The following is a 24,398-nucleotide window of genomic DNA, read 5'->3' as shown; positions in this document are numbered from 1 at the left end:
CAGAAAGCAACTGAGACAAGTAATTTCCAAAGTAATCTCTGAACAGTTTTCTTGCCAATTTATTCAAATACCTATTATTTTTCAGCTTGAAGGTGAAAATATCCCACAGAAAAATTAATTACTGCTTTGAACTCGTAAGTGCCATAAAAGAAAATTTTGCCAGACTGACATGACATTTCAAAGCAGAAGATAGAAATCTGGCCACTTTTACAAATTATATAATTATTATATAGTCCAAAGTCAAAATCTACCCTAATGCAGGAAACTGAAGCCACACATTAACTTGTATCATGTTGCTCAAACCCTGCAGGGGATTTAATGCAGTCCTACCTGCTGTTGTAAGTTGTCTCCAAATGATGCAAGAAAAGAGTCATATTTCACCTGAAAATTATTTTTGGTACAATCTCAGATTTCCCACTTCCATGCTTTGGTATGACTGATTCTACTTCCTGCAAATATGGTGATTTTTTAATTTTTTTTTTAATAAGGATGGCAGGTAGAGTAAAATAAGTAACTCAATGAGTTAAGACACTTCTAAGAACATCATGCTTTACCTATGACTTGCCAAAACATCAACCACATTGGTCCTTACCAGAGATCTCAACAAACCTCTGCAGCTCAGCATCCATGAGTCTAAAAACAAGCAAAATTGGCAAAAAGTCTGGCAGTACCTTTAATAAAACTTTTGCTATTTTCACACCTCCAAAAAAGGCAGGGGAAGGTTTTGAAGAATTACTAAGATAGCAGCAGTTAGCAACAATGTGATCCATGTGACTTTAAAGTGATTACGTTGGCTCTTCAAACAGGCCTGCATGGATAATGCCAGGGTTGAACACATCCATTTTACATATCAAGTAACTAAGACTGAGAGATTAAATAACTCGTGGGGAGATCACAGAGAGTGTCACAAAACCAGATCCAAGCCTTTGATGTTTCAGTCAAAAGCAGAGATTAGCCCTGTGCACCTAACACAGCTATGGCCATCGGGCACAGGGACTGCACAAGGAGAACAGGTCCAGCTGCTGCTCCAGCATCCCTGTGCTCTCCTTCTGGAGTCCCTGCTCATGGCTGAGCCACAGCTGGAAGGAACTGCTCTGACAGCCCATAACTCACTCCACCCTCTCCCAAAGGTCCTTCAGACGTTTCCATTCAGTCACCACAGAGGTGAACACGCACATCACGTCACAGGAGGCTGCCGTGCTTGGCTGTATCAAGAGTGCACATCACCCCATGGGCAGGAGAAGACTCCACCATGGTCCTCAGACACAGCAGCACCTGTCCAGCCGTGCTTTTATGCTTTGTGTCCAGCCTTTATGCTACAGAGCAGATGTTTCCCAGGAGTCCAATTTGGACTAAACACACACATGCACCAATATATAAAATGTGTGACCACTGCTTTTAAAGTTCTTAATCTTCTACAGATTTCCTTAAAACAACTCCAAATTTGCAAACTGAACTATGCTAAGCTACTTCAGTAATAGCTAAATTTTCAAATAACCTTTTTACCTTTATCCACTTTCATACAATTCCTGAAGGCTAAAGAATGACCAGGGCATTATGACACTAAGCGTCCCTCCCTTATTTTTACATATTAAGGAAAGGCATACATTGTTGTGATGGAAAAAATTCATTTTGACATAGTAGCTAGAATCAAAATAACTTGAGGAGCATCTCTAGTAAGACATACATATTACTGCTCCATTCAAAATAAAAATATAAATAAAGAAAAATATTTTTTATTCCAAAAGACATCATCCTTTCTAGACACAAGGCAGATTTGGTGATCAAGGAAATTAAGAAAAAGTAAAGAGGAAAATGAGGGAAAATAACCATAAAAATAAATTCTTCACTCACTCTTGGCTTCAAGTGTTAAAGAAAACAACAGAAAAACCCACCACCAAAACACCAAAGCTCCTTCAGATGAAAGCAAACTTTTTGCTGAAGAAATAAAACAGCAACAAACCTTACATACAATTCCATCGCCCAGCCCCCAATTCCTTTATTTGTTACATCTTCACTGCACTACTTCAATAATGAGAGTAAATGACATTTTTAGTTAGTTATTTCCATCCCTGACAGGTAAAATCCCTTTTTTATTAAATGCCTATTAATAAGTCTCACAGTGTGGAAGCTGCCAAAAAAAGGAACAATAGCTCCATCTTTTATAAAGCACGCTTATGAAGAAAAGCACATTGTGCTTAAAGCAGCTGCACTTCATGGCATTACTAAAAACCTTTGCTTTTGTCACCTGGGGTCAAAATTTATCTTTGGTGAAATTCCATTGACTTAAAATAAGTTCACACTAAAGAAGAATCCAACTCAGTGCCTTCAGGTAATGAAACATGGTACAGTCTTTGTGCTAAATATATTTTTTTACTCCAAATTCATTTCTCCTATGACTCACAGCCTAAGGGACTTCAGTTCTTTTTAGCATTAGCTACAGAGGATTAAATTATTTCTTTTTCTTCAAAAGGCATGTATCTGGTCCCTATATTTTCTCTACACTATAACATCTCTGGCAGTAAAATAATGGCATTGAATCATACAAGCGTGCTTCAGTAGAAGTAGCTTATAAAAGAAACAGATTTCCAGAAATTCAGTACAATTTTCATGTGAAAATAGCAATTGTTTTTCTAATAGCAGGTGATCCACTTCTTGTTGAGGCACCCCAGAACCACATTTGGGAATGCTGGGTATGGTGTTCTACAGCATGTGAAGTCTAATATGTAGTTAACTAAATATGCCCTTTTCACTTTTTTATTAATTAAAGGGATTGAGGGTTCATGTTATTTATAAGACAAATGACAGATAGAAAAGCTAAGAAATAGTTAATAAGGGCCTGCAATACAGAAAGGATATTAAAAGATCCACAAGCAAAACCTCAAATCCCAATTCCCTTCAGAAAACAAAATAATTATTTTTAGCAAAGTATTTATAAAATAATTATGTGAAGCTTAGAACTTGTTAAAGACAAGTTTCTCTTCAACAAAGAAAAACTTGAATAAATTATCTTACAAAGACAAGGATTAATGCCATCCCCATTCTGTGCCATAAAATTTTCCTCAAACTACTCTTCGTCAGTGGAGTACCTCTCTCCAGAGAGCTCAGTCATGCCATTTGCCTGCACCTACGCAATTCCAGCGCTGCATTATGGGCTGCATATTTCTTAGGCCTCCTTTGGCAGTGCCCAGAGTCAGTTTTAATCAAAGAACCAGATATTTGTGTTTAGTGATAAATGCTCAGGTTCAGCAAACACTTGGATATACACTCAGCTGTTCTGCTGAATCAGGACCCACAATCCCACATCCTACTGCTCCACATGGGTGCAGAATTGGGCAGAATTCTGCTGAAATTCAACTGCTTTTAGCTTGAGAGCCTTGCTGATACAGGAAAAATGAAGTCTGCTCAGTTCAAGCCATTCCAAGTCTGTGATACAATTACCTCTTTGAAAATACATAACCCTTCTCTGTATCCCGACTCTTTAAATTCTTCAGAATTTCTGTGTGGGTTTGCAAGATAAAAAAACCACTATTTATGCATAAAGCACATAGAAATGGCACAGCATTTGATTCAATTCAGTTGCTGAAAGACAGACTGATGAACAGATTAAAAAAGTAATTTACAAAGGAATAGATCATTATGCAGCACAAGAATGCTGAAGAAACTTAAATCAGGGAACACAGATTTAGTCTAGCTTCCCAATTTTAACCAATCTTTGTATTTAAAGTGCTCAGTTATAATAATTTACTGCTTGAAAGGTATTATGTTTTGTGTGAAATGAAAATTAACTCATTTTTAATGTATATTTTGGCATCTCAAAGTTATGTCACAGAGCTCACTGACATGAAGTTAGGAATTCATCATTTGATTCCCTATCAGATAAACATGTGGTATTAATACGTTTCAAATCATCATCAGGGTGATGAAGGAATAAAACAAATTAGAACAATTTCCCCTTTTAATAGGCAGTTACTGGTTTCTCAATAGTATTTCTCAGAACTGAGAGCACGTTAGCCTGCCCTGAAGAGCATGGGCATTCCCTTGCAGCCCCTGCAGGAGGGTTGGCAGCCTTTCTGACATGGCACAGCACACGAACCAGCCCCTTGCTCCTCTAATTCTCTGAGACTGCAAATTTTCACATGTTCTGAGTGCTGGTTCATCTCATCCTCAAAAGTCTGAACACCCAGACCATAAACAGATAGGAATAGGTGATTTTACAAGGGAGGCAGAAGTCAGCTGATTATGAGAAAGATGTGAAGGGAAAGGGAAGTAGAGAGTGAAATCTTCATCCATTCAAAAGCTGCAACCAGCCTGTGCTTTACTTAAGTCCTAAGAATTCAAGATCCATCCTTGGTCCCTTGGTTTTCATCCTCTAAACACAATTTAAACAAACAAAAACTCCACACAAATACTTTTGGGAAAAAATAATTACAGTCTAATCACATCTGGGAAATACCTAGCAAACACTGTTTAAAATAGAAGGAAATTTGTGTAAATCCCACTATTAATTTCTTTTTTTTTTTTTAATCATGTCCTTCACCTTCTAGTGGAAGGTTTTTCTACTGTGCTTTGAAGAATCATATATTGCTTTTGGAAACACAATGTTCAAGGTCAGGGGAAGTTCATCTTTAAAAAAAAGAAAAAATAGATGTCATGACAAGGCCTGTTTCTTCCTGTTGTTCTGCTTATTAACATGGCACCCATCATCATATCTGGGGGGCACAGATCCAGAAGATACATGAGCTTGCAAGTGAACAGTCTTACTGAAAATGAAGCACACATGCTCTGAAAAATCTAAGATTACTTACCAAAAAAAGTAACTAAAAAGAAAGAAAAAACAGCTGCGATTACAACAGAGTGGAGAATCAGGGAGTAAAGAGCTGTCAGAAGAGAAGCATAAAGAGAGACCTAACGTGAGCAGATAAACCAGTGACCTCAGTATTACAGAAAATAGGTCAATTCTTCAATATATCTAATTCATAAAGGGTCTTCATCTGCCTGGCCACAACCATGAAACGCAGTCATAAGGAGAAAGGTGTCTACAAGTCAAGCACAGGCAGTGCTAAATATCAGGGTGGTGGAAGGAAAGTGAACATGGCTCCATGGCCAAAATCCGGTTGGTATCGGGTGCCACAGCTGCACTGCTCTGTCAGCAGCAGGAATGATTTGCACCAACGGAGGATCTACCAGAGACTGCAATGAGAACCTTTGGCCACTGTAAATCCATAGGCTGTACCACCCTTGTCTTCTTTCTGCTGAATAGTAATGCAAGAAAGAAAAAAAAAACAACAAAAAAATAGAAGTTGAAATTAAAAATGTTCCCATTCCTTCACGGAAGGACCTGTTGAAGGTTTGGTCTGGAGCAGGTATGTATTTCAGCTGTTCTCTAAGACATTTTATTGAGACATACATCACGCACCCAACTGCACTAATTTGCCAGCAAGCAAAATAAATATGTTCCAGCCTTTGATTTAAGCCACATTAGGACAGAATATTTTTGCTCCAAGATTACAAAGCCAGACTAATTTAAGAGGTCATCCAAGGCCTGGATAACTGTGTGTAGCTCTGAGTGTTTGTGTGCAGCTCCTACTGCAGGTTGCCAGACCTTAATTTAATCCCACTTCAAAAACTTAATTCCTTCAGTCGGGTAGATAGCTTGCCAGAAGTTTTTCTCTCCATCCTGCCTTGGACTTTCCATGAAGTAGAAAAATCTCAGAGTAATCAAGGTTTTCTTTTCAGTCTTTTCCTGCCCAATTAAAGCTTTATAAATAAAAGCTTACAAGAAATTAATGTACAAGACAAAAGAAAATAAAATTCAGATAAGCATTTAGCTACATACATCCAAGTAGTATGAAGAGGTAGAAAAACAGGCAAATATTCTTTGAATATTTATATAGACTATTTTCAATGCAGTTAGTGAGGTGTAATCTTTAAACTATTAGCTTGAAAAACATGCAGGTCTGTGACTCATCTTTGACAATCCATTTCTGTGCATCATGGTGTGTAACTCCAGGGTTCAGGGGTTTTTTTGATATATTTAACACACTAGTACCTTCAAGAGCAAGACTGGAAAAAAAGAAACCAAGCATGGATTTTGTCTAGAAGCTCACTTACACCTGAAAGTACAAGAATGCTGAAGCTATTATAATGTCAGCAAACCCCCCCATAAACAGTGGCAGCAGTTTCCGTGTAAGATTGGCAAACAAAAGAAAGGTGTGCTCTGCTGCAGCAGCCTCACTTCTTCTGAAACAAAGAGCAAGCTGGGGAAAGGCTCAAATGTAAAAAAAATCAATACCCTAGGGAGGTGGCATGCTGCCCCCTGCCTCCCCCAGGCACCACCACAAGCCAGGGATTTTATTTATACTTCTTAACTTTATTTAGACTTCTAGTTTTATTTATACTAGTACATTTGTGGTGGCAGACTGAAAAAGCATGGGTTCAGTAGGCTGGCAATGATGAGCCACGCCTGCAGTGCCCTGGCCATCATGCTGACCAGAGCCCCGGGGCCTCTGCCAGCTTTTCACACAACTGGAACGTGTTGTTTGCTCCCACCTGCTCCTCACCTAGAGCCACAAACTCCCTGTATTTAAAGCATAACTGTTTGCATTAAAAGGACTCAAAATCTCAAGTTGCAAAAGCTCTATCTAAATAACCTTCAGAGAGCTGTCCATCCGCAGTTTCAATTACATCTGCCTGACATCTCTTCCCTCTTCATCACAGACCATCAGTTATTGCTCTTATCTCACCGTACTCATTCTACTCTGTAAAGGACATGATCTAGTTGTTCTCCTTAAGAATTTATTGAAAAAATTAAAAAGCATGGAAGAAAACCAAAATATACAGGCAGATATAGCCAGAAACCACAAAGACAGTGCTTCCTCACCTTCCCCTAACAAACTGTGATCCTTCCTACTCCCCTCAGCTTACTTCTTCTCATGCAGATAGAAAAAAAATCAGTCTCCAAGAAAGAAAGAATTTGAAACTAGCCTTCCTCCAAGCAGGGTGCTGGTCTAGACTTCCAGAGGTCCCTTCCAGCCAAAATAATTCTGTCACTCTACTTATGAATAAGCATCTGATTGAATCCAAAGCTTTTTAAGAGTTTGTTTCAAGAATATCTGCCAGAGGAAAACACAGAGATGGGGAGTAAAACCAGAAAAACCACAACAAATTTCAAGACAGACACATTACGTTTTCTGAACACTGAATAACTTTCTAATAGTAGTACTGTTTGATAGTACTTTTAAGTCAGTGGGTTTTAACTCAAGCTGGCATTAAGAGGTAAACTGAATTGATAGGAAGCATTCTCCTCAGCAGCAAAACAGAATTATGGTTGCGATCAATTAAAAAAGCTTTTCTGCACTGGCCCCTCCTTTCAAAGTAGATTTTTACACATCTAGAATGATACAGATTTGCTCCAAGTAATGGCTCTTGTCAGCCAAGAGCAGCATTGATGTCCTCAGCTCGAGCTGCAGACACACTCAGACACACCCTGCATTGCTGGAAGTCTGTCTGTAATGAAGCTATTGCAAAATGTCAGCATCACGTACTATTAAACAATCAAAGTTACTCGTGTTGGATGGATGCCTTCAAGGAGGTCAAACCCAGAGAAAGTCCCATAAGGCTTGAGGGCTTGAAATAACATAATTTTCCATGCTGAAGATGAAATGAAGCCAAATTGTAACACATTTAATTGTTTAGCTCTGTCTCTTCCAAAGCTGGTCATCTTTTCCACAGTGAGGACATCTCAGATTTAAGCAAGCCATCTGTCCACTGTCTACTTTTCCCACTGTCTCATTTTGACTGACTGTACATCCACTTGGCCTCTTCTCCTAAGACCCACGCTGTACACAAGCTGGACACATAAGAGGCTTCCCCTTGCAACCACAGAAAGAACTTTGACAAACAAACATTCTGAGTAGAATCACTTCAGTGCTTGAAGAAACTACAGAATAAACTAGGTACTTGAACTCCACAGATCTTTCCTTTCTCTGTCACAAGTTATTGCAACATACTGTTTTAAAAATCCCCAGCTAGGCCAAAATGTGGGACAGGAACAATCCCCTTAAATGGCAATGCATGTTCCTAACCTAAAAGGACTCCATTAACACAGACAACTGTTATTAAAAGGCTTTTGCCATCATCACTAATGGCGGACTAAGTCAGGTTAGACAGCTGTCAGGAATGACCAAGGTGAGGTTTATCCCAATAAGGCAGGAAGGGTGGACAGACTCAGCGACCTATTACAAACCTTTCTGGGATTTTTTCTGATATTTTTTATAAAGTCAAATAATTGGGGGTTAATTCCACATTATAGGTCTTGGAGGCAACATGGAGCAGAGCAGATACACCCATTCAGCCCAGCTCTGTAGAGAGAGACTCTAGGAGCCTCAGCTTCAACAGCCCTACCCTGCACCTGGGAAAAGAAATCCAGCCACTACACTGCTTCCACTCCCAAAGGCTTCCATATCAACCCTCTCCTTTATAATACATGTGCACCATGCAATTATTAAAAAAATAAATAGGTAAATAACCTAAATAATTTACATTACTACTTCAGTTCTTTAATTATTTTAAGGGTGAACATAGATGCAAGAAAGCATTCTTATAGGAATAGCACTGTTTCCACATCATGTATGATGCAATTATGATCACAATAGTTTTACAGAAAACCTAGACATAAACATAAACTTTAGCTGACCTACTTTCTTCAGCATAAAAAAGTATTTCTGATCAACAATTCTAAATATGTGCATCCAGTTACACTGAATGCATGATTTGCATAATACCACCTACCTGCTGCTGCAAAGCACAAAACCATCAAAGCAAACACTGAAGTCACACAACTTGACATTTTTGTAAATGCTGTATCTTCTCAAATCAACTTGCTTTGTGGCTCCTCATGTAGATGTACTTTCTTTGAAATTTGTGGTGAGCTTTGAAATCAGATCTTCTGGACTTGTAATTGCCTACAGAAAGAAGTAAAATAAAAATTACTACAAATACAACTTACAGAAATATTGTTAGATATTTTAAATCATCTCTCTTGTAAGAAGAGAAACAGAACTCTCTCTTAAAGGTTTAGTAGGGGAGTGCATTTCATATTGTCAGATACCCTAGTACCAATAAACTAGTACTCTTCCCCCTGTATTTCAGTACTTCTTTACAGAAGTATATTATATTATACCCTTATATTATACATTGTGCAAGTTAGGATCTGCCTGGAAGTGAGGCCCCAGAGTCCTTTCTGTCAGCTAATACCGAAGTCCCACTGAAGCCTGCCAATGGTACTCACACCCTCAGACATGTTTATTTTAAGTAATCAGACTTTCTCTGGTGCATATAAACATTTGTTTGCTCAGTTATCTGCTGCTACCTTTATTATAGCATAGAGAAATGTTTCACATGTGCTCTAGCTGGTTGATGGGGAACTCAATAAATTTAATTCATTTCTCAGTATGACAAACTCTGAAAACTTTTCAATGCTACTTGACACTAAATATAAACATAAAACTGTTCAGAATCTTTATTTTAAGAGACTTTGAGACATTATATACCAGGTCAGTTAAACAACTCTAGTATGCTATGCTAATAAATGACAATATAGCTGATGCCTGCAAGCCTTACAAACATTGAAAATTCTGACCCCAGAATGCATGCTGCAGATTTTGGAGGGGAAACACTCCAGATCCACAATATCCTCTTCCACTTTTTTTTTTTTTTTTTTTTTTTAATTCTAGTCTCAGTTATCTAGAGGTCTAGAATAAGATGACAGACCAGGAAGGTAAAGAACTGGAATGTTGGTATTGTGCCTTTGGGAGCAGATGACAGATGGCACCTTGGCAACCACTAACACTCATCATAAAGTATTGCAAGAAATTACAAACCCCCATCGTGGGACTAAGTGATAGCAAAATGCTGAGTCAGGATCATGTGGCAACATGACTACCATTTAAAAGGTTCTTGCTGACATTAAAATGAATGAAGTACAAGGACAAAAGGCCAGATTTTGTTATAAAGTGTGTGCCGTGCTGTGCACCAGCAGAAGCCTGCTCAACCAAAACCTGCACCTAGACAGCACCCCTGGGGCTCTGAGGAAACTCCAGAAACTCTTCAGCCCTCTTTCTGCACGGGTTATTTGGTGGGGACAGCACTGCCCTGTGTGCACAGAGCTGCATCTACACTCCTGAAAGGGCTGCTGGGGCCCAAGGCCAGAACTCCAGCCTCCTGCAGGTCCCTCACTCAGCACCCAGCTCCTGGAACCTCCAAGTGGTGTTGGCAGTGCCCCAGATCCCACCAGGAGGTGGTGGGGAACAGGAGCAGCTCTGCAGGCTGCTGGGAACACCAGACACACACTCCTGCAGGACAGCAGCCTATGGGGACAGCAAGGAGCTGACTATCTGTCACATCATCGGAGTTCATGCAAGTCCTTTTCAAGTGTCCCATGTAAAATGGCAAGAGATGACAAATATTGAGCATTATTTGGGAAGTCAAATTTAAACTGGAATAATTTGCTATTTCTCGAGATGAAAAGAAACCGAACTCTACCTGGTGGTAGTATTTGGTTGCTAGTTCAATTTTTAAATGCTGCCATAATGAAAAATTATCAAATAGAGCAAATTATGAGCTTCCTAGTCAGTATTATCTATAGAAGACTATCATAATGTTCTGCAAGATGTCATATGTGCAAATGGGCAATGAAGAAGCATTCTGAAACTCAAGTTACTGATGTACAGCCATTTTACCACCAACAACAAACACAAGAGAAACCGGAAAAAGAGTAACTACAGCACACATGCTAAAGAAAGAAGAAAAGAAAACCAAATAAGAAAACCCAAGATATGACTTAGATCACTGTCACATCTGCATAAGCCTCTCATTCCTCAGTGACAGTTTTACAAGGCACCAAGTTGTGTAGAAACAGGGAGCTCAAGCAAAGAACTGGAGAATCCCATTCTGAACTGAACGTCCAAATATGTTACAATGTCAAGCTGCAATTCAACCTGAGTGAAAGTCCTTTTGAAAATGGTGATTTAAAAGGCAGAGAACACATAGACATTTCCATCTGTAGGAGTGATTTGATTCCTACCACAACCCACTGACCAATAACATTTCCAAGGTATAATTTAGAGCTGTCAGTATATGATTGAAAAGCCCTAAACTTCTACCCTGATTCTGCCAATTCATGAAGGGTGAATAATGAAGACTTAAATGAAAATTTGGAAGAGCTTTCTGAAGAGTGAGCTCACTTGCTTGAAGACATACACACAAACTTAAAATGGAGAGCAAATATCAAACAACATGAAAAGGTGACAAATTGACAGTGAGTTTCATGAATTTAGGATGACTGATACCCAAACTTTCAGCTCCACAGCTGTAATTTAAGTCAAAAGACAGACAAAACTGTTACTAATAACTCTTTTAAGACTAAATGTAATAAGCAGGCAATTTGTCAATATTTTACAAAATTCTGATCATGTGTGGTAGGAATCAACTACTAAGCTACTATTTAATAACCATCTGGCAGTAACAAACAAACCAACCAACAACACCAAAAAAAAAGTGAGAAAATTAAGCTGTGCTGCAAAATCTGCCAGATTTTGCTTCAGTGTGAGACCTGCTGTCAATAGAAAAAAATGTGAAACCTGCAAACTAGGAAAAGTAGGAAAAGCCAGTCCACAAAATAGGAAGATATTTCCCTTGAAATAAGAGAAGAAAGTGTGCAAAGGGATAAGGAACCTAAACTATTTACCCAAGAAGTAAACACAACTGCAATCCAACTTGACATTCAGAACAAAGTTCCAAGAGAATCATCTTTTCCTTTGGGGTATATCTGGGTGGCTATTTTTGTAAATGAGATCACAAAAGGGCATATTAGAAGTATAACCAAAATATCCTGATGTGGAAGAGAAAGAGAAGAAGACATGAGAGTTTTGGGTTTATTAAACATGTTTTCATGCCAATGCTTTTTACTACAACAAGCTGCAAGGAAGGCTGGCAAAAGAGGGCATCTAAATCAAAACCATTGAAGACTATGGGGTCATTTTCACTGAAGTCTGCTGTTGTAAAGGCCACTAGTTCTGGTAAAAATGAGTGCCTAAAAAGAACAAAGACCCTATTTTGTTGAGAAATACATATCTGCAGATCAAATCAGGAATACGTGCTGCTGGGAACATCAGGAAGAACCTGACTACTAATCGCTTTTATTAGGTTTGAAAGAAGACTGGGGAAATGGAAAGGGAGGAAACACATTTCAAGTACATAAGGACAAGCAGAGGAGAAAGCAGGAGGTTTTAATTTGGTTTCAACTAGGAGCCTCTGATGCCCGTGAGAATTTCAATGCATAAGGCTTAGCTAGAACCCAGTGAAAAGCATGAAGCTTTTGCAAGATAGCAAAGCACTGACTGGTAGGACAGATCTCATTGCTATGCTAAACTAGAGGACAACAAATGTTGTCCTTAATTCAGTGGTACTTAGAGCAATCTACATTTGTTAGAGCCAGCAGCAGAGGAAACACAAATCATTTGAGTGCACTACTGTTTTCTTTCTGCCTTTCACCTACATATATAGTTTTATTTGTAAAAATCTGCTACTCATCTTCCTCAGAATTTCACTCTTTGGATTTTTTACAGCTAGCGTTTGAACTAAAAAGTCAACTTTAGTACTACAACAAAATGGAAGAATTCACAGGCTAGAAGCATGATGCTTACTCTTTAAAAAAAAAAAAAAACATGGATCCCTAGATCTCTACAGATTTTCCTACAGATTTTCCAGTTCTTACTGACAGGCACTCCCAGACCATAAAGCTCTGTGGTCTATGGATGGCTTGTCACTAAGAAATGACATTCTGCACTGTTCTGCCACTAGCAGAAATGTCCCCACCCCCACAACGGCCTAATGCTCTTTAGGAAGGGGATGGAACTTTGCTCTAAAGTGCTTGAAGAATTACAAATGAAAATGAACAAGAGTACACCCGGGGCTAGGTTCAGGCTTCAGGACATTTGAGCACCTTTCTACTCAGCCCAATTCTGTACTTCCAGCCAAGTACCTATTATGCAGTAGCTTGAAGCTAAGCAGTCTCAGATTCAACTTTTACGCTTTTCTTCTCTTGGTAAATTTATTTTTGCTTACTTCTTCAAAGCTTCTCTGCCCAGTCCAACCTGCAGGCAGCCAGAGCCACAGATTCTAGGGTGTTTCTGTTTCCTATTAAAGCCTTCTCTACCATAGGAATTTGCCACATTTCTTGCTGAATCTTATTGTTTTATTTACCCCTTTTCCTTCTGTTCCCTTAAGCCCTTTCCCCAACAGCCACCATCTGTTTCATTAATCAACACCTACCTTTCCCACACAAGTTCTTCCCCTGCCTTAACTCTATCCTCCTTGTTGTCTAAACTTTTCCTTTACTGCCTGAAGAATAACTTCCACTTCCTCTCTGCCTTATCAGCATGGACTCTGGTAATTCCCTCCTCTTTCCACGTGTGGTGCCAGAGGTTGCACAGCTCTCTACACCACCGCTAACAAACACTTCTCTACCAAAGCAAGCCAAAATTCCTCCTCCTCTCAAGTCACATCACAAGTCCCAACAAAGTGAATGGGGATACTTGAGCGAAGCCAGCAGGATCTGTCCCTTTGTGTTGTTTTGCCATAGCAACATGAACCCAAGTTTCTAGGCCATCCAAGGCTGCCTTCACAGCCAAAGCTTTTTCACTTTTTGTTTGCTTGTTTTATGCATGGCAACCATTTCACTTATTTAACCAGTTTTTCTTCCATTTGTCCGAGCTGCTTCCCTGCGCGAATGCAGTGAATACATGCATGCCATGTAAGTAAATAAGGCAATCATTTGTAATCAAGTACACCCAATCTCAAGTAAGAAAAAAAAATCACAAATAGTTAACTATATGAGCAGTTCTATAATCCTAGGAACAGCAGAAGAGCTTATTTATAACACTACTCCTAATAAAAATATTTTTTGAAGACTTATTAGCTGACATTTTATCACGTCAATTTGGCACAATTTGCACACACACAGGCAAGAAAGCTGATTAACAGGATTAGCAAATGTTCATGTGGAATTGAAAATTTGTCCATATTTTTAAATGCCTGCATCCAAGGCATATACACAAAGTCCCACAAGTTCATTCAGAACTCAAAATAGTAATTTATTCATAAACTATAAAGGGATAGATTCTGGTTTAGAAACAACAAAGTGGTTTCATTTTCAGGGAATATATGAATAGCACTAAAACTAAAAACCCTGACATATCATAAAGTCCAGGGAAAAAGTAACTCTGATGTCCTGCAGTTCACATGCTGCTGTGCTTGTAATGGGACATTTCAACAAGTCACAGTTAAAGGCTATGGGAACTGGAAGAGTGCCAAATGAAGATGTTTTATGCCATTTAGTAATATGCCCCTCTATTCCATGTGATTTTTGTTTTAGTATTTTATTTATTTATTTTCTCATTAATGTATTACAATGTAGCCTGCCGAATTACAGGAACAAAAATATAAGCAAATAAGTCCAATAAAAATTTCAAACTATTCTACCTATTTAGTAATAGTATAATGGAGGGGGATTTTTTCACCTGGTACATATTTTGCCCACAGCTGTAATGAAGTCCCAGTGTGGATGGGGGTGTCTATTCTCAGTGTCATTTCATAACCAACTTCTCCTACAGCTTGACAATTTTCTTTTTTTTTTTATCACCTGATTTTATTGCTGTCAATTTAGAGGACACCAGACATTGGAAGTTGCAGATGAAGAATCACTGCATAATACAGCACAAAAGTATGAGACAGCTTACAGAAACAGGACCAAAAAATCATTCTGTTATATATTCCCAGGACTTCCCTTCCCCCAAACACAGGGAGGTATGCAGCTAAATCTTCTAGGCTGAGGGCAAGGTTTTTCTTACTAAGTGTAAACAAGAGAATAGTCTTTAAAGGATCAGGATGCAGGAGGGTTTCAATGCGTGGAAGGGAAGGAAGTGCATTCGGGCATCTTTTAGTGGAAGGAGGACACAAGGCTTCCACAAGGAGTAGACTGGAACAGATAGCTTTTTGACAACAGCAGAAATTCCTACAGGTTACTGAACCTCTACAGGAGGAAGCACAGATGGCACCGCAGACAGAGTTTAACAAGACCAACACCCCACACATAATCTGAGTACCAAATAATTTTTTTTTTCTTTTATCATAGAGCCCTCAGGCACTTCCTACATCAGGACATCTCTAAAGGGAGTGGAGAAAGCAAGAGCAGGGATGCTGTACAGTCCTGTACTGTAATGGCACAAGCTATCTGCAATCTCATACCAGGTTCAGCTGTGTATTTTCTGTGCAACTCGCAGCTACTCTATTCTTTCACAAGAATAGAAGTCATAGCAGGACCTCACCTTGGCCACAGCAGCACCCCCTTAACACCTGCCTGGAAAGACAACACTACTTTAGGCATTCTGCTTCCACCTTCCAGTTAGAAGATGGACAAGAAATCTCAGTGATCTTACCAGGGAATATCTGCACCACCATTATATGCCATCTTTCCAATACTAAATAAGCAAAAAAGCAGAGATTGCTAGAAACATACATACATAAAAACACGGCAACCCATGAAATCTCAAATGTACATTTCAATAAAACTCAGGTTCACAATTAACCAGCAATATCTCACCACAACTAACAAGAACTAAGCTCATGTTTTTTAAATGGGACTTGCTGCTTTTGAGAAGTTTACCCTAAAACAAAACAACATAAATAGGAATCTTCACGCTAAGCAAGATCATCATAACTTGCATGAAACAAACATCTCTACAACCTTTCCTTCTCATAGTTAAATTTCTTTGGACTAATTACCAACTTCTTTATTGCTTCTAATTGGAAGCAGAATAGGTTTCCTGGCACTGGACTATCTTACTCTTCACAAACACAGTAGCAGCCAACAACTTCACACAAATTTAATTTATCTTAAGTTTTACTTGGCTGGGTTTCTAATTGCACACCTAAACTAAACAGATAACAGCTCTAATGTACCTATCAAGGCAGATATAGCCCTAGGGAGGGCATCTCTGCGGAATTGAAGCCACAGCAGGATGGAAAGTTACCAAAAATTCAGCCAGGCTTCTTCCACACAGATTTCAGCAAATTGCTGTTAATGAACGCTTGGCACTGTTATTTTTTTCAAGACTGAAAGACTGAACTGCAAAACCTTAGGAGTGCATCTAGAAATATTCTACCTAGAACCTTCCTAACAGGAAGAAAAAATTAAATCCATCACTGGTGGATTTCAAGTCTTGAAATGACCTTTACATATTCAGAAAAGTAGTTTTGAAACCATGACTTATAAATACCTGAAACTGTCTGGGTTAATTGTGAAAAACCCACAAACAGTATGATGAAAAGCAAGGCTACAGCATTAAACAAATTCACAGTCTAAGGATGCAATCCTCTTTGGGAAGGGTAAAACAAACAAACAAAAAAGAAAGTAAATAAATGAACAGGATTGAAAATCAGTGCTTCTCATTACAGGGGAACTGGATGAGGTGATACAAGCCAGCTATTCTCACTGCCATGGGCCATTAGATACTACAATAAGTAAATTAACAGGCTGAAATATTAACTACTAGGTATTCTAAAGTTAACTGCATGCATTATCAGACCCACATTTTGGAAAAAGAGCCAAACAGAACAACAAAAGCAGCATGTCTTTTGGTCTCTAGAATAAAACAAACTCTAATAAGCAGGCAGATGAGTAGATTATTTGTTCAGGTTGCTAAACAAGAATGCAAGATAAACACACTTACCAAAAGTTAACTGTTCACCACTAAACTTTCAGCTGCACATCTTACAGATAGGAAACTTCTCCCACACAAATAGGGAAGTCCTTAAAGGGACACACAGTTAAAAGAAGGAGTCAAAAGGAGTTTGCTTTTGTGTGGGGTTATCTACCCTCTCACTTCCTGTCAAATAAATGGTGTCATTCCACTTGTTGAGCAGAAAAACCCATTCAGATTGGAGCAAAATTTTTTAATAAAATTTTTTACTTATTTATAAGCACTTCATTGGGGATTTGCTTCAGTCAAAGTATGAATCACTAGCATGTTCCACTCAGAATGAGTGGAGAACACTCCCATAAAATCTTTACCATTTGGAATTTCCTTTAATCATTTTACATTAAATGTATAAATGAGAACTGTAAAAAAATTTTGGGCACAGGTACGGGAGAGGGAAGACCACAACAAATTCCTGTAGTCATATATATATATATAATTTGTCAGAAGGATGTTTCTGTCAGAAGGAAATTATCATCTATATAATCATCACTGGAGTGAACCAAATCACCAGATCTACAAGTATTTAGAAAGTGGTGATTTTAAGTGCTGGGGGGAGGAACTAATCTATCACAGAACACAAGCTGTACGTACTGGAGGAGTGACTTGGTTCATTAATGCAATAGCTTTATTACAAGAAAAGGCTCTTTTCAAATACTGCAACAGCTGCTTTGGAAAGCAGAACAGAATTTTGTTTCACTCAAATCATTATAAAAAACAACACATCACATGTGTGATAAAATACTACCATAGTTCTTAATCATACAGCGTCAAATGCAGCTACAATCTAACAGCTTATTTGACAAATGTAAGGCAAAAGAGGACATATCAGTCTTCAGTCCACCTCCAGCTTCTTGGCAAAGAAACACGTGAATTCAGCAAATTTATACTACACAGTAAGCTCACTGGACACTTTGGGATTTTTTTATTGTCCCTGACTCACACAATAAAGCTCACCAATTTGCAACAGAAAATGCCTATGCTTACAAAGGAGAATCAGAATAAGTGAATTGCCACTATTCTTCAGAATCACTAACAACTTACGTATCACAGCCCCGACTGCCTTCTGTGCAGAAAAACAACCTCTACACAGCAGCTCTATAATTAACTTGTTTCAGGCCCAAGACCTCTAGATAAACTGCTCTCCTGCAATCCAAGCAGGTCTCTTGCAAGGTCACAACAGAAATTATCTAAAGGAAAGGCCCTTTCCAGCTGACTCTCAAAATTTTGTAAAATCTTATGACAGGAAGGAAGAAAAGAAAAACAATCTGAATTTTGGCAACTAGCGTACTGAAATTAGACAGATTATAACAGAGATTTGCTAAATATAATGCAATTAAATTTGTTAAAAATAAGCAGAATGAAGATGAAATTATTGTTTTCACATTTTCCTCAAAACCACCATTCATTTCATTATAGCAACATCAGAAACTAGCATACTTTTCAAGACATAATTATTTGTAAGCAGAACAAATAAACAGTTATTACACTTAAAATGCAATATATGAAATGCTCTCTGCTGAACTCCACAAATATGACTACTTAGATAATAAAGGTCATAAAGTGAGTTCTTTAAAAACATCTATTTTGTGATACTTGAAATTAAAATATAACGAATATAAATTAAGTGACAGCTTTAAAGTCCCTCTTTCTACTATTTCCAGAGATATCTGGAATCTGGTAAATCTCTTTGACTTTGGCTACCACAGAGTTAATTGTTGCTGTAACAGCAGAAGAAATGCTGCTCTGTTGGATGAATGCCAGCACATAAAAATGCGAATCCACAGTGATGGATAAAGCAATTCCAACTGCACTACTTTTTGCTAGTACATTTTTATGGCAAAACATGCTTGTGTTCATGAAGTGGCTAGAAACTAGCATACTGTTAATCACCACAAATAGAAGCTATAGAAGTCACCACATTGCTATAGAAGTAATGCCTATTTATAATATAGAAATATTTTGTGGAACTAGATCAAAAGCAATGTGATTGCAAAGATATTTGCAATCTATATCCCAGATAGCATTTTCTGAGATTCACATAAATGGCCCAAGACTTAATAATTCATGTTTCAAAATTTAACACAATATTATTGGCAGTATCAAAGAAAAGAATTGTAAGACAAATTAGGCAAAGATTTACCATTCTTTTCAAAGCACATTAAAGCAGAAATTTCAGTTTGGCTTTACCAAGTACACACTTCAGCATCTCAGAGAACCATCTGGAGAGAAAGTTTTGGGATTCCATGAAAACACAAAAGATCAAGATTGCCAATGGAATTTAACATAAACCTTTTTGTACCTTAGTAGCAGGCAACACCATGTAATGCTCTTAGAGAACAATGCACGGCCATTGAAATATGCATATACTTTATATACATTTGTATCTATTTTACACCTCACTGTGCAATTAGTGCCGCTCCAGAACCAGAGCTTACATATCTTGCTTTAAACCTGACCTGGGACTGTTAATTTCAGATGAGCTCTGTTGTGTCTGTACTTGCTCTAACACTTAACGCTGGTGCAATATACAATTGTTATCACTCACAAGCAGCACACTGGCTACTCTGTAGCAAATGCTCCTTGGCATGTTTTTATCCACCATCAGTGAAAGGCGGCTTAACCCCAAGTAGAAGCGGCAAGATCCTGGCATTTACTGTGGGTAAGAGCCGTTCCCCAGCTCCTACTGGGGAACAGCTGACACTGCAAATTCCCATTCAGCCATCTGGGTGTGCATGCACACCTTCAGTATTTGCTGTTTGGCTGCACCAGACTTCACAGACCAGAAGCAATATGGGTTGGGGCAAGCCATCCACAGAACCATCTTTGGGAACAGCCTTTGCATTCAGTATTCCTGGCACAAAAGACTCAATCATTCTGCCAATAGGAATCAAAATTATTGCTCTGTGCTGGGACCATCAGTTGACCTCACCAGTAATAAGCTAGTAATGCCTTCTTAAAACCTAAGAGAATATCTAAAAATATTTTCTCTTATGGAAATCCTAAATACTAGAAATAGTTTCTTGTGAGAATACAACTGCTTTGCAAGTCAACTTGAGCTCTCAAGACGTCTACATACAATCATATGTGATCTAGTAAGAGCTCCACTGTGAAAATATTTTGTCTAGTTCATTATCTGAAACTTTGCAGGATTATTCAAAATATCATTTCTTGGGTTTAATTCACTTCAAACATCTTCAAAAAGAAATTTCACTCACATAAACCTGTAGTGTTTTCACAAGTCAGTCATGGCTAATATGACAAAAACTGCATTCAGAAGAATGGGAGATATGCCTGCTAGAGGAAATTTATAAATAAGTATTTGAAAATAATGTGTTTATTTCAATGTATGTGTGTGATCCAAGTAAATTAACATTCACCTTCTAAAGAAATACTACCAAAAGTATAGGCCCAAAGTTTTAATAAATTACAACTGTGAGAGGAGGAGAGACTTTATAGACAGCAAGTTTTGTGTTCCCCCTGCTGGTTTAGCAATTGACTTCCAAACACTCTTCCTGTGGTAGACATCAAGATGCTGGGGTATGAAAGTATGTTTTGCATGCCAGGAGCAACAATTCAAAGTTACTTTTTAAAAGAACTCACACTCTTGGTGGATATCACTTACACGCTTTGACTAAATGAGGCACTGGACACACAAAACATGCATCAAAATCAACAACGAAACAAGATCTCCCCAGGGACAGAAAGCATGTCAAGAGAGAAAAATCTGAAGTGTCACTTTAAACTTGAAAAGGTTGGACTGCAGCAAACAATTGGGGGAAGCAAGTTTCAGAGTAAAGGACTCTTCACTGAAGGAAGCCAATGACCTGCCCCCCCTGCAGCGTCCCTCCCTTCCTCCCCCAGCCCAGCACCAGCTGCAGCAGTGGCCAGGTCTGCATTCGAGGAGCAGCTCCTCCTCAGCTGGAACTCAAGCCCTGCAAGCTTTCATGGGTTAAACTGGAGCTCTTCAAATGAATAAGCATCTTCCATTAACATTTTACTAACACTGTTGTTGGGATTACTTTGACAGGATACCTGTGCAGTGCTAATTAAAACCCAGCTACCAACTCATGCTGTGGCAGGCATTCATGGAAAAAAACATGCACTGTAAGGGAAATAAAGTAATCTTCGTAAGTAGCAATAAGCAAATAAATTTTGTCTAGGGAAGACATTTCATTTACACATGAAAAGTCTTCCACAAATCAGACTACAATAGTATCAGTCCTCCAGGTCACCCTGAGACAAACCTAAGTGATGCCACAGTTAGTGAGCAGGCAGCTCTCTCACTTTGGGTCTTCTCCCCATTGGGGGTCTAATATCACCCCGTTTGACCTCACCAAACAAGAAGTATATAAACTTATATCAGTACAAATACAGACCCAACCAGAAAAACTTTTTGTTAGGACAAAATCATGGCACTTGCATGTCCAAGTGTCTCTTTAACAACTTACAAACACTACCAGAAATATTCTGTAACAAATTAACTGTGCTCATACACTTGAAAAGAAAATAATAAATGATAACAAATCAACTTTAACAGCTACAGCGTAATAGAACTGAGACAAGTAGATTTACACCTGGTTACATCCACAGCAAGTAGAAAAGACATAACTACACATGCACACTACACCTGAAAAAGTCCTTTTATTTGAAAGGGAGAAGAAGTATCATATCCTGTGCTGTTTGACACCCATGGCTCTGGACCTGCAAGTGCACTTGAAACTGGGGAAAGCTCCTGTTAAAAAGTTACTTAATTTACATCTAACAGTGAAGCCACATTCTTGTTATTACTAGGAGAGCCGTACTCAGAAGCCTGCAGTGACCTGACTCCAGTCCATCCCCTGCAAAATATGCAGCAGTAACTCCCACATGTCAATTCCTCAGTGAAATAGCACTGAAGGGACATGATACTGGTCCTTATATTGTTCTCACTTACAGTAATCGCACACTCCGCTCGTACACTGCCGAGTTCTCACCTGGCCTCAGGAAAGGTACGAAGACACGCACAGCAGAGCGAGCCTCCGCAAAGCATTTCGCTCGCTGCCCGCAACTCGCCCAGCACGTACAACCAGAACCGGCCGGACACAGCGACTGCGGCTGGGCACCTGTGGCTCCCCTCGCCGGGCGCCCACCTCTCGGCCGTCCCCTCGGTTCCCACAGGGAGCCCGCAGTTCGCTCGGTCCCGAGGGGCGAGCCGCTCCCCACGGCACGCGTGTGAGCCACCCCCGGCAGCTCCCGCACCCCGCGGAGGCCCCGGGACCCTCCCGCTCAGCCCGGGCGCGGTGACACCCCGAGGGGCGCACGCCCCGCGCCCGCCCCAGCGCATCCCTGCGGGGCGCCCGGCCCGAAACGCCGCCGTCGGGGCGGGGGTCGCGGCCGCCGCACCTACCCGGCGGCAGGTCCGTCCGCGCCGCGTCCCGCGGGGCAGGCGCGCAACAGCGCGGCTACGCCATGGGCACCGCCGGCCGGGACGGGAACGCAGCCCTCGTCAAGGCCGCCCAGCGCCGGCCACCGCTGCCCGGCCCGCGGTGCGCGGAGGAGGCGGCGAGGAGGCGGAGGCGGAGGAGGCGCGTGTGCGCCCGCCCGGCCTCCGGCCCGGCAGTAACCCCGCGGCCCGCGGGGCGGGGCGGACGGGCGCGGGCGGCGCCGCCATTGGGCGCGGGGCGGGGACGGCGCCGTGACGGCCGCGCCCGCCGCCACCGCCCCTCGCGCCCGCGTGCCGCGAGCGCGCGCCGCGGCCCCGCCCGCCCGTCCCGTCCGGTGGCACACCTGAGCCCCGCCCCGAGCCGTGAGGGGGTCCCGGGGTCGCACACGGCCCGGCTGTGCCGGCAGCCAGCGGCTCGAAAACCCCCGGGGCTAGGGGCACAGTCCCACTCACGGCAGCCGGAGCCGGCAGCGCCCTTTAAGTTACCGGTCTCCAAACCGCCTGAGGCCGCCGGGCACCGGGTCCGTAACGGAGCCTGGGCTGCGCTCGGTGTCGGGCCCAGCGTGAGCGGCGGTGTGACGGTGCCCTGGCCTGTGCACCGAGGTACGTCCCTGCAGCCCCCGAGCGGCGGCTGGCGCAGAGCGGGGCCCCCTCAGCGCTGCCAGCCCAGCCAAGGGCGGCCAGAAGCCCCAGCAGAACGGGTTCGGGCCAACACCGCAGAGCTGACATCGTTTACAGCACAGCACACCATTCCAGTTCACTCGGGGTTCATTCTGCTGGAACGTAACAGAAAGTGCTGTTCAGTGCAGAAGGCACGCTTAAGGCTGTCAAGTCTCCCAACTTCAAGACTATCGAGTTGTGGAGCAAACTGCCTTTACGGGAGCTACACCACAGACGAGGCCTTTGTACCCACAGCTTTATCCTTCAGCAGGATGAACAGTTAGTTTGTGACACAGTCCTGAACATCAGGTGTGTGCTGCTCTCCAAACCTCCATGTCCTCTAAAGGTCATGGTAACGAGAGCAGTACTAGAACTTGGCAAACATTATTATAGCAAAACTCCATCACAAATTTGAGCCCTACTCCTATTACTATCCAAGTAAGCAATTGTTCTTCTGTAGGCATGGAGACAATGTGGAGATACAGAGAAGTAGACAGTAGTTTCAGGATGTTTCAGCAAAATTTTACTAGTGTAATTGGCTTTCTTACTGAGGGATTAGGGGTGAGCTGATTTTTTCATAATGCTCTTTGACTTCAGGCCCTTTGCCCTGAGTCACAAGTTCTTACACCTACCCAAGAGGCATGTTACAAGAGTTCAGCCACAATTTAGCCACTCTTGAAATGTCAGTTTGCAACCTAGAATAATCCACTGCTGTCTACCTTTGACCTCACTCTGTTTGGACAAGCCTTACTCACAGTTCTGCTGCATGTACCACACATCAGTCAATGGCTGTGTCCCCCAAAGACTAGTCCTCAAAACGACTACATTATATGAGAGCTCTAGCAAGGAAATCAAAGCAAATCAAATAACAAGCATTTCGTGTACATTAAATATTTTAGCAAACAGGCTTACAAAACCTGGAGAAAAACCTGCAGAAACAAGTAAAATGCAAGTTCAGACTGCTTGTTGGCAGGCTGAGCTCGCTTACAGAATTTTTAATTTATTTTTAGCATTTGAAAAGTCGTGCATGTTGGAGCATGACATACCTCCTCTCTTATCACTCTCATATGTAGGATGCAAAATTTTTGCAAGAGGGATGTGGAGGTGGGGGAAATCCCTTCAACAGAGAAGAAAACTAATATTCTACAACAATATATGTATTTCAAGGCATATTGTGTGTCTACTGTATTTCTGCTAGCTAAAATTCCAGACTGCTGATTAAAAACGGGATTGAAACTTAAGTAAACACATTATTTTTATTTTAATTACTCATTTAGGTCCCAATCCTGCAAAGATTAAATGAAACAGATTAGGTTCACTCAAATAAGTAGCCATGAGAGCTGTTCAAGTATGTGACATCAAATATGTACACACAAGCCTTTGTAAAATAAAATTGTTTGTATATAGGTCTAACCTTAGCCAAATTATTTTCACCATTTTCAGTGATGGTGGTAAGAACTGGTTCTTGTCCATGGAGCCAATTCTGTTAGGCA

The 24,398-nt window shown here is 40.6% G+C and overlaps 2 protein-coding genes across 5 annotated transcripts in view; one reads left to right on the top strand and one right to left on the bottom strand.

The window, feature by feature from the left end:
* The window catches only part of TGFBR3 (transforming growth factor beta receptor 3), a 103,631-nt gene extending 86,818 nt beyond the window's left edge, over nt 1-16,813 (bottom strand). Inside the window, exons 1-2 of the mRNA XM_064428241.1 lie at nt 16,794-16,813; nt 8,794-8,966 (exon numbers count right to left, since the gene is read on the bottom strand). Of these exons, the coding sequence (XP_064284311.1) occupies nt 8,794-8,851 (58 nt within the window). The 5' untranslated portion in view covers nt 8,852-8,966; nt 16,794-16,813. The remainder of the gene's footprint in view (nt 1-8,793; nt 8,967-16,793) is intronic.
* Nucleotides 16,814-22,771: 5,958 nt separating this feature from the next.
* Nucleotides 22,772-24,398, top strand: part of BRDT (bromodomain testis associated) — a 47,104-nt gene continuing 45,477 nt past the window's right edge. The window contains exon 1 of one of the 4 annotated variants that reach the window (XM_064428211.1): nt 22,772-22,848. The gene's annotated coding sequence lies outside the window, so the exon portion shown is untranslated. Of the gene's footprint in view, nt 22,849-22,965; nt 23,215-24,398 lie in introns of those variants that run through there. The other 3 variants (XM_064428217.1, XM_064428215.1, XM_064428214.1) reach the window with 3 other exon arrangements.

This window comes from Passer domesticus, chromosome 7 (genome assembly GCF_036417665.1).
Source record: "Passer domesticus isolate bPasDom1 chromosome 7, bPasDom1.hap1, whole genome shotgun sequence".
In the NCBI taxonomy this organism is placed as follows: Eukaryota; Metazoa; Chordata; class Aves; order Passeriformes; family Passeridae; genus Passer; species Passer domesticus.
Note: the sequence above shows the minus strand (reverse complement) of the source record. Positions and strands in the feature narration are given on the sequence as shown.